The 11069-nt window shown below is 42.7% G+C and overlaps 1 protein-coding gene across 1 annotated transcript; it reads right to left on the bottom strand.

Annotated features, from left to right (window-relative positions):
• Positions 1-209: 209 nt before the first annotated feature.
• Positions 210-8511, bottom strand: LOC139199025 (voltage-dependent calcium channel gamma-4 subunit-like). Its single transcript, XM_070828030.1, has 4 exons — positions 8289-8511; positions 3030-3113; positions 1316-1456; positions 210-769 (listed from the first exon to the last, which is right to left on the bottom strand). Exons 1-4 carry the CDS (start codon positions 8509-8511, stop codon positions 210-212), a joined length of 1008 nt encoding a protein of 335 aa, XP_070684131.1.
• Between the last annotated feature and the right edge of the window lie 2558 nt (positions 8512-11069).

Genomic DNA, 11069 nt, shown 5'->3' with positions numbered 1-11069 from the left:
TCGCACTTTTTTTCTCTTCCTCTAAATGATACACAGATTGGCACTTTTCTGTCACAGAGGGACGCAAGGAAAACAATTTTGAGCTCTGACCTTTCAGCATCGCTGCTGTCTGAACAGCCCCGGGGAGGAATTGTCCTTTCTCATCAACTGTACAATATCTAATGTGTTCCATCAAGCTTATTGTTTTACACAGCAATAAACTCCTGACCTCATACTGGCGTGGTCCTCCTGTTCGCTCCATCTTTCAGATCCTTCTGGAAGCAGTTGTGGACTTGTAAAAACCCAGAGTCCCTCTCTGGACTGTAGGGCCCTGCAGTCCCACTTCCACCCTTTAGAGGGTCCCTACTGAGGGCGTACAGGGATATATCTCCCATTGGCAAACCCATCCCCAGCCCGCCTCCAGCTGCGCCACTTGCTCCACTGATCTTCAACCCCACGGGGGAGGTCTCGCGGGATGGGTCAGTCGACCTCGAACTGGAGCGTGAGCGCCTTCTCCGGTAGCGGTAACTTGGGATGCGAGAGTATGGCGAAGAGGAGGAGGTGGTTTTGATGAAGTCGCGCCGGGCTCGGAAGCGTGTCTCTTTGTTCTTCTCGATATATATGTTGACTGCGAGAACACCAACTGATTCAGCCACGATGAAGGAGAGGGCGCCGAAGTAAAAGGACCAGCCATAGTTGTAATGGTTCTTCTTGTCCTCGTCTTTCTTGTCACTGGGATCCCCGGCGTTGCTGGAGATGTAGACGATGATGCCGATGATGTTGCTCAGGCCTGAAGAGAGAAGTGATGGAGAGAAGGATGAAGAGAATCAAAAAGAAAGATGAAAGAAAACGACATGGCAACAAAATATCTCGCCTGTATGCCTGAGTTAGGTCGATTCCTTATGCATTGAGTAGAATCCTCTTAATAAAACAAAGAAGTATCACAAAAAAGGAGCTTGAATATTCACACCTTCAGATTTTCACCTTCTGACATTCATCTTTGTAAATTCACAAAAAACCTTTGGCACTCAGAAAGAAAAAAATGGATTCGAGGGAAAGGGAAGCGGCCATATCAGTGTGTAAGATATCAGTAAAATATCAACGTAAAAACAATAAACAAAGGTGCATGCATTGCATTTTTGTTGAAATATAAGCTATTGTAACTATAAAAGAAAGAGACAGACACCAAAAGGAATCCCTCTTGGATCGTGTCTGTTCTCTCCTTTTGTCTGCTTATGTCGTTCTCATTCTTTCTGTCTGTGGCACTGCACAGAGCCTATTTGTTTTCGCACCAGTTTGTGTGTTCATCTGTAGTGCGCTGTCAGTCTCGTCCTACCTGCCGCCACAAACAGGATGCCAGCACTGAGCAGGATGTTGTTCTTGCTGCTGTAGATACGGCCAACCCCGACACACAGGCCACCAAACATCAGCAGAATGGTGCTGAGAATGGGGAATAGGCTTGATGCACGCACAATACCTGTTCATACAAGATAGGGAGAGACGGCGGAGCCTTCTTGTCAATACAAATGAAGCATGTGATTAATTCATAATGACATAGTGCCAATAAAGTAATGTTAATTGTAGAAGTAATCATTAGGAGATAATCACTTTGTGTCTTGGGAGTATCAATAATAGAAGAATTAGTAATTAGTAATTAGTAAGTTTTTCCCATTCTTTCACCATGTATTGCTATTATAATTGTCATTTATGAGGTTTTCAGATATTTTTGGCCACTTGACATATTGACACTGACATATTATCGCCTTATGAAGTTAATATTCCAAATGTGCATACAGTTACTATATTAGCTGCTTTAATCATATATTAAAGGTTCCCTGTGGAGTTTTTGGCCTCTGGTAGTGCTATGTAGCTGTTTTTCTATGAGTGGGCCCCCATTTAGTTTACACATGAGTGCACTCAGGCAGGTGATTCAATGCACACTCCCACCAATGGTTTCATACTGCATGGCACTATGGCAAACGTGTGCAGCAACGCATCAACAAAGACAGGTTAGAAGGAGACTACTAGCAAACAACCATAGATATAATCAATGCAGGATTTAAACTACTTAGAAAATCATCATTGCAAATGTTTTCTGAGGGAGGACATGTATTCAACACATTTGACAGACCTCAAGGCCTCACATTTGATAGACCTCACACAATGCATTTCAATGAGCAAAACAGAACATTTGTTGTGGAGAGAACTCCACAGGACACCCTTTAAAAAATACACTGTCCCTCAGTATAAGAATTATGTGACTATCACAAAGGTTCTTTCAAAAAGATGATAAAATATAGAATGAAGTTCATACAGGTTTTCTGAGTCCTTAAATCCTGCAGATGCAAGCTATGCCAAATTCTTTTTATACCAAGTATCCGACTATTCATCCATGGTACTACTCTCATGCTAATTGTTGGCATCTCTGAGTAGCCTAAGGTGTCCTAAAAATAACAATGCACAGCATGCCTGGCTGACATGAGTGTGGAAGTAAAGGAAGTGAAAGAAAAGAGAAAACTCAGTTTCAACAGATGAATACTTCCACAGATACTGAGGTCTGATTAGCAGACGTTCCTGCCTTTCCATGACACTAACAAAGTGAGTGCAGGATTTAATTTCCTTGACTTTATTGAAATTCATCAGTACAGACAACATTTAAAATGGGAGCATCAAACTAGAAATCGAATGTGACATGCAGAGTGAAGCTGATCTGAAGCCTTGAGCAAAATGGGGAGATCGATGGAGCTGTGATAACCTGGACTACCCATAGTGCTTGTTTTTTTAACTGCTCAAATTACCTTGGTCAAATGTGAGATGTGCTCTTATGCGGGTAAAGTCATGTACGAGACAAGTCCGATTACTCATCAACACAAAACACAATTCATCATCTCCATAGCTCCAATTACTGTCATGACATCAGGCTTTTATGGGGGTGGGATAGAGATGTCATGACACATTAAGTACCCTTGTGATAACTCCATCACCACTCGAAGAAAAAAAGAGGATTAAGGGTTGAAGTGTTTGAAGATGAAGGGGTTGCAGTGACTTACGTAAGATGTACTCTGAGCTGTCTGTATCGTAGTCGTTATCCTCTGGAAAATGATTGATCCGAAAACAGCTCCCTTTGTTGATACCTGCGGAAAAGCCAAAAGCACACCTAGTGTGAATCTGACTGATGGAACTAACAGCCTGTGCAGAGACGAAATGACAACAGTTAGAGAGAAATACTGTCTTTCTATGATGGAGCTGGACATGAGGAGCTCCGATTAAGGCAGAAGGAACAGCATGTTGACCATCCACCGAATCAACATGCAGCTTTTATGATCCTGAGACAAATAAGTCATAGAAAAGATAAAAGAGAAAGAGAATATCTAAACTAGTGCTGAACTGTCTTATTTTCACCTCTAACCACGTCAGAGACATTTGAGGATGGGCTGCTGTTGATCTGCCGTTCTTAAGTTGTCCAACCCTCAGGCACCTTGTATTCAAAGACCAAGGCTTTTCACTGAGAAAATCCCTCCACTTTTAAGAGAATAAAACATTAGAGCACTATGAATATTGAAAGGTTAGACTTTGAATTAAAAGTCTGACACCCGATTTTGCTGCTGCATCCTGTCATTTCTGCTTTTGCTACTGTGTCAGTTGCTCCGGAGCTAAGCTAGACACCTGCAAATGTACCAATGGGCATGCATCATCTGTATGAGATCAACATTGGATTCTCTAAATAAACTGTGAACATGTAACAGCAGCATGAGCTTTTTGTTATTCTTGCAACAGAAGAATAGTTTCACAACTACATGTTGCAATTTCATGCTTTGGATATTAAGGTGAGGTCATCCTCCTTCCAGAGGCACGATATCATAGGAATACTGTACAGTTGACAACCACAGAAACCAAACAGTGCCTGAGAGGGTTTTGACCACTCAAAGTGCTATGGAGCAATTTTGTTGTTTGAGCTGGTCAGCTTTTTGTTTGGATCTTGTGCACAATACGCCTACTTGACAACTGGTGGCAGTAACTCACCAAGAAACACAAGCAATGTGCCAGAGAAGGTAGGGAAGAAGAAGATTGCAAGTTCATAAAACTGTTTTGCAAATTATCTGTGAGAAGTGAAATGCATTAAACAAATTTGTCAGGCTTATAAACGTAATATGAAAACATAACAACTACCCAGCAGGGTACCTGTGGCTCACTGCTGACATTCAAAGTTACCGCTAAGTATCTTTTCATTGATGACTGGATTATCAAAGGGGCTGCACTATTTGCTTTCCAGTGGTGAGCTGTGTTGTGGCCACAAAATCGAAATCAGTGTGAACATTCGCTGATAAGCTGCAATCACTGGCTCATTCCTCCTATGCCTGAGTGGCTTTATGCGTCCTGGTTCGCGCAGCCACTGGCTAAATGGCATTTTGTCAGCTTTGACAGCTAATCCAGATGAGTTCCAAATTTTGTGGTGGGATTTTTTTGTGAGCCAGGAAATTCGTTTACTGTGTATGTTAGGAACGCACATATTGTGTTGTCATGAGAAACGCTGACTGTAAACAAAACAGTTGTTGCTCACACTTGGCACCTTTTGCATGTTTCTTCCTTTGTATTGCAACATGATTTCATTCCAGCCATCAGCACAAAATTTCAATGTCGCATTTGTCTGCTGAATTTTCATGGACGATGTCTGAGACTGCTGGCAAAGAGAATGAAAGACGATAAAGTGATGAAACATCCTTGACAGCCCAGACTCAGTCTATCTTCACTGACTCCGCTTTCTCAGCCTCACTCTTTCAGTCTCTTTCAACTCTCATGTTCTGGTTTTACAACACTCTCACCACAATCATGTCTCAATTACCCACTTCTCTCCCTTCCACGCTCTAAAATATTTTCCTCTACAACCGTCGCCCAGCTTCTTTGTGATTTTTTCTTATGTACCACGCTCACTCTTTTGATCGATATGGAAGCACAGTCCCTGAGTAATATATTCACACTGGGTGTGTGAGTGTATCTCGCATGTGTATTGTATTTATAGGATCAGTGTTTCAGTGTAATTGGATGTTTTTTTTCCTGACTGTGTCATCCAAAAGCTCCAGGAAAAAGCAGCGACAGGTGCAGGGTAAAAGATAACATGAGAGAATTAAGACATTAAAAACAAAAAAAAAATGTAGGATCAAACAAAAAGTGATGATAACAAAGTAATAACTTTATTAATAAATAAAACACAGAAGGCCAGTGTGTTAATACTCAGAGGAATGACAATGAGAGAGATAGACAGCAAGAGCTCAGTAGGGGAGGTATCTCCCCAGAGCCCATCTGTCTGAGAGACCGGAGCCCATCTTTTATTACTCAGCATAGCTTCACCATGGCAACCTCCCCCCGGCAACCCAGAATCACATTTCTAGCTTCGCTTCTCAGAGGACGCCTTTGACATCTTACTAATGCATTCACCAGGCTAACACACGCACACACGCACTCGGCTGCTCCACAGAAACATAGAACATACACACACACATACACATGCACGCAGACACATACGCACACAACAAAGCCATACGACCAGGGAGCAGCCTTTATAATACAAAGGCGCTCAAGCAATTAAGGGAAAAATGGGAAGGTGGCTCACAGCTAAAAAAGCAGGATCTGTCCATTTGATGTCGGACCAAATGTCTGTTTGAAACACGTCATACATTATAGTGTGCCAGCATGTTCAACGATCAGGGGTGACTCGCTTAAGTGAGAGTTTTTGTTGTGTTTCAGCACGACTGGCAGCAGACTTCACTTTGTTTCCTGTAAAAGCTCATTTGCCTCATCAATGCACACCGTCTTTGAACCCCTGCCTTGTTCTACAAGCCACAACGCTCAAACAGACGTCTGTTTGGCACGTAGCGACAAGCATAATTTCTTCTACAAGTTTAGCCAGTAAGTCCCGGGGCTTACTCATTTATTATGCCGCTCATTTGACCTAATATGGCTGTTTAGACTGCTGAGCATGATCTTTGTTCCTGGAGGACATGATCTCTCAACTGGACAGTAAGATCAAACATTCAACTGAAGCTATGACTCTTTTTAGGGACCAAGGGAAAATGTACATAGGCAGGAAGTGAAAAAATTACTTTGAATTATTTAAGAACACATTTAGCTAAAGAGCTTGCAACTCAGCTTTAGGGTGTGTATTCCTGCTGCCAACATGTTTGGAAGTCTTTGATTTGATGTCATTAACATTGTGATTTGGAAAAAGTCTTGAAAAGTCCTTTGAGCTCAGCTAGCATCAGTTGGAGATACAGGTGTGCCACCAGAGGCCAGTGCCAGCAATAGTGCTGATGTGATGTGTGTGAGTGAGAAAGCTGTGGTACTTTTAGTTCCAGCTCTGTATGTAACGTGCATCCAGCAATACGAGTGGGGAGAGAGGGGATGGTGGCAAAGGCGACAGATGTTTAAGAACAGCAAGCGCTCCATCTCACTTCTGCTGATGATACTCTCAAGGGTTTCAAGCGAGAAAAAGAGAGAGGGGGCCTTTGATTAACTTTAGAGAAAATCCATAAATAGTAGCGTATTTTTAATATTATAAATTCCAGTAAGAGTAGTAACAGTGCAGAGAGCAAAAGTGCATGAAGTGTGCTTTCTATAATGGCTGCATTCGTCGAGACAGACCTCTGGCCAAGTGTTGCCTCATCACTTGGACCTCCGCCCACCCGCAACAATATCTGAGCTCTCTACATATTTGAGATGCTGCCTTCATGGACACATTGGAGATGCAGGTTTCCGTCTTCATAATTTCACCTTGATGCTACGTGGTTAAACAAATTTCTTGTCATCTACCAATTTCAGACATCTCCATCAAGTATTCTCCTGTGATCAATAATGAAATGGTGAACGTATGTCCAACAGTATAAACAACATCATGATTTTCCACACAGAAAAGCCTACATTCATGTGATTATTGTGAAGGTTTTGATGTGACTGGAGCCATTAAAATCCAATCACAGCACAGAGCACATTGCTCGATTTTTCCTCTGTGGATGCAATTGCAACATCTGTTTGGCAGCAAAACATGGATGAGCATACAAACATGCCAGAGTACCACCTGTGGGAAAAGCTCATCAACTACATTCTGCTGTAACCTTTTAGCCGTGGTGCTCACACAGAGAATAACTCACAAGTAAGAGACTGTGAAGTTCTGGCTCACAGTGTGTCTACTTCTACAGGTTGATTCATTTACGCTCGTTAATTTGGGGAGCTTTTGGTTAAAAGTAACAAAATCATTCGTAGTGGAGATTTCAGCACCAGCAGCAGTGGATAGCGCCGCATCAGGCAGGACGTCACTGATGACTTCTTTCACGGATCAACTGACTGATTTCATGTTTACTGTGCGTTGTAATGTCCCGTATTGTTGAGAAAAAACTAATTGTGTTCATGGATTTATCGTCCCTCCAATGAAGCAGTCGTGCGCAACCGTGTGCAAATGAGTCCAAACAATAACGAACTGCCCGAACCCAGCCCCAAACTCCCCAGGCGTGTGTGTGTGTGTGTGTGTGTGTGTGTGTGTGTGTGTGATCTCGGCTCAACAGCTGAGAAAATTATGACAGGATTTCATGAAGCAAATCAGTCTCTTGTTGAAAACGTTGCATCTGTAGCTGAAACTTATTTCATCAGTCTAAGCAATTTTATGGAAGTAGTTGCCAAGCAACCGTATCGAGTTGGTAAGAAAAAAACCTTTAATTTCTACTGGACTAGCGACATTTCTTATAACAAAACACACTGCGTAAAAACACAGGATTTGGCTCAGTGTTGTGATCTGTCCACTGAGCTTGTTTTTTCAGTGACAAACTAAATCATTTACAAAGGAACCGGACACAAACGCAGCATTACGCACGCACAACACCGCCTTTGCGCGCAACAAGCAACAGCTTCCCTCCAGTTCTCCTTCACCAAACACTGCCCACGTAACTTTTAAATGCTTAAAATTCACGCATCCAACAATAGAAATGACAGGCAATGATGTTGCGATGAGGCTTCCATTTTTTTTGGTGCGTCGTCACATCATAAAAAACTGGGATATATTCGTTGAAAATGGCCGAGTACTTTTCCCGGGTGTTTTCACTGGGAGTTCCCAACTGCAGCACTCGTTTAAATCTCCTTTTATTTCACTGACAGATCAAGTAATGTCTTGATCAATCACACCGCGCCCACTCCCCACCTTAAAGCAAACAGGGAGATCAGCTGGCTCATCATTGGACAAAAAAAACCCCACCTGTGCCAATGGGTATGTAACAAAAAAGTTAGTGGAATGACGGTCACTGACTTATTAGACTTTGTTTTACCTTCGATACAGCAGATCCTCCACAGCCCGGAGTGCGTCAGGTCGCCTTTGACTTTCTTGGTTTGCATCTGGGTATCGTCTGTGCTGCTATTAGTGGCGTTGCAGATGTACGCCCGGGAGTAAAGCCAGTAGTCGGTGCCGATGGCGATGGTCATGAGACTGAAGGCGGCGAAGGCCCCCGCGATGGCCAGCAGAGTCTGAACCCCTCGGTCACACCATGCCATGGCGTCTCATAATGTGTGGACCCTCCACGGCAGCTTACGCACACGGCGAGGAGCGCATGGTGCCCATGATCGTGGTCAGAGGAAGCGCTCGCCTCTCGCGGTTTTTCCTCTCATTAAGCCAAGTCTCGATCCTTAATTGTTCGCTTGGTGCTCCTCTTCCTCCTGAACTTCAGACGGAGTTCAATCCGAGTTTCCGAGTTTGATACGATCATAGCTTTCGTTTAATCCCTTGAGTTGACTGGGCATCTCTTCAGCCGTGCTACAGGTGGAAATTTTAAAAACAACAACAACAACAATATGGAAGCGCGTGCCCTGAACAAGAAAACATTCATGATAATTTAAAAGGAACTTCACAGCATCAGTCACACGCGGCAACGACTTCTTGACTGTTTAGTATTCAAAATTAAACTGCACGGTGTAACAAAGGATGCAGCATCCTTCATCCAGACCACACCTTCCAGGGCTGCAGCTAAGCCAATGGGAAACGACGGTGGAAACAGCTGCTAGAGGAGAAAAAAATTCAGATTTACTCTGACATTTACAGTAATGTTAGATAGCAGGACAATTAAGCGACTTTCTGTGAGGAGAAAAAAAAAACCTTTGGAGTTTGTCTTTGACACACAATCACAAACAATCAAGCCAAAACACAACCACATGCAGAATATACACACATGCAGCTCAGAAACTGAGGTTCAAATGTTTTCAAAAACATCCAGAAATCAAGCAAACTCCACGCTGACAGCAGAGTGGAGATTAGAGAGATTTGATTTGTGACTGAACTACTGTAGCAGCAACTTTAAAGAAGTTAAAAGCATCACCACTGATGATATTTTTCATCCTCCATCAAAACCACTTTGAAGTTGGAGCGGTTTGCTTGCAAAATCACCCATTTCATAAAAGTAGAAAAGTAAGACATAAATCTTCCAGAAACTCTGACTTCTTGCTCCAAAATGAATGGAGTCTTATACACTCGGGGCCGGGCCTGTCACTTTAAGCCTTGAAATTTTTGTATTCGGGGTCTTTTTCACACTGAAGGAGAGACCGAGGCAGCCGGAGAGGCCCTGCAGGGTTTGGCTACTGCAGTTGGTGCCGTCCCATCTCTTGAACTGAGAGCCTCATCCTAAGATCCCAGGGTCCAAGTCGCTTCCTGGTCCCTTCAAGGCGAGCAGAAAGAATGCAATTAGTCTGTTTTGGGGTCTGAACATGTGTGCCTGTGTGTGTGTGTGTGTGTGTAGGGAGAGGTGGAAATGTGCTAGGATAGTGAGGATTAGGAGATAAAGTAAAGAAGAAAGGAGGTAGGGATGGGAGAAGTGGCATAGTGAGACTATGATAAAGAGGCAGGACAAAAAGGGAACGTGCAGGAGGAGCAGGAAGGCGAGGATGTGGAAAAGAGCTCACCGGTTTCACATTTTACATATGAAGACTGGAAAGTAAATGACAGAGTGGGCTTAGTTCTCAGTTTGTGGATCGAGCTGGGAAATGTCAACTGGACTTCAGTCATCTTAACAAAGGGGTGAGAGTGGGGGACTCACAGCAGGTGAGCAGACAAAGGCAGAGAGACAACCACCTACTGGTGTTCTTTATTTCCAGCTAAAGTCCCTTGGTGCCAGAAGTCCAGAGCTTCTCAACCTATTTTGGTTCATGGCATGTTAATTTTCTCTTTCTCAAGAGTTTGGGCACAGCTCCATTATGTACAATGACATTTAGTTACAAATAAAGATGCAACTCTTAATTTGGTTGTTTTTCTTTTACCCTATTACAGTAGCTGGGTCATTATATTTGCATTATAGATGCTGGAACCAGTGAAGTTTTGCCACTTTTGCTTAAAAATTATTGAAATGCTCGATCGACTATCAAAATTAATAAAAAACTATCAGTATAATTTCCCATGGGCATCATCACCGACATCACAGACACATTATTGATCAATAGCGTAGCTTTATGTAATAGTTACATCCATTTCACGATAGAACACATTAAAGCATGGAATGAAATTACATTGAGTTAAAACACTAAAACATAGAAGTAGTTAAGCAACAAGTTAGAAGAGAAAGACACGTCTGAGTGTATTCTGGACGGGTGTGGCCATTGTAGAGATTACTGGGCCCGAGTCAATTCCCCAGGCAGGTAGTCAAGCAAAGGCGACCACATTTCAGTAGAGTCCCTCTCATTAGCTCTCAGAACTGCACTGATTCTTTCATGTGGGAGGACTCTGAACATCTCTCTGTACCACAATGTGGCAGCTGATCAAAACACATTAACTGGATAATAACAGTAATTTGTCACATAGTTTGAATTGTAAATAGCTTAGTCTCTATTTTACCCTGACCTGAAAAGTGCCACTCAGTTGTTGAGAAATTGCACCACAAATGTTTTAATCTGATACTAATGATAGTGGCGTCTATGTGGTTATCAAAAGCTCAAAAGTGTTTTCAAAATAAGACAAATAAAAGTGTCCACTGAGGTAAGTCCAGTGAAATACTATAAATCCCTCAGAAGTTTTTAAGTCCAAAGTCTTTCTTCACACTGCTTAAAGTGCAGCTGACCGGGATGGAGGA

Source organism: Pempheris klunzingeri, chromosome 3 (assembly GCF_042242105.1).
Source record: "Pempheris klunzingeri isolate RE-2024b chromosome 3, fPemKlu1.hap1, whole genome shotgun sequence".
Classification (NCBI taxonomy): Eukaryota; Metazoa; Chordata; class Actinopteri; order Acropomatiformes; family Pempheridae; genus Pempheris; species Pempheris klunzingeri.
Note: the sequence above shows the minus strand (reverse complement) of the source record. Positions and strands in the feature narration are given on the sequence as shown.

Coding starts and splice junctions, on each gene's coding strand:
- LOC139199025 (XM_070828030.1), bottom strand. CDS start 8,511: ATGGCATGGTGTGACCGAGGGGTTCAGACTCTGCTGGCCATCGCGGGG. Junction 1,457..3,029: donor CAGCTCAGAGTACATCTTAC/GTAAGTCACTGC, acceptor TTGTATGAACAG/GTATTGTGCGTGCATCAAGC. Junction 770..1,315: donor CATCCTGTTTGTGGCGGCAG/GTAGGACGAGAC, acceptor TTCTCTCTTCAG/GCCTGAGCAACATCATCGGC.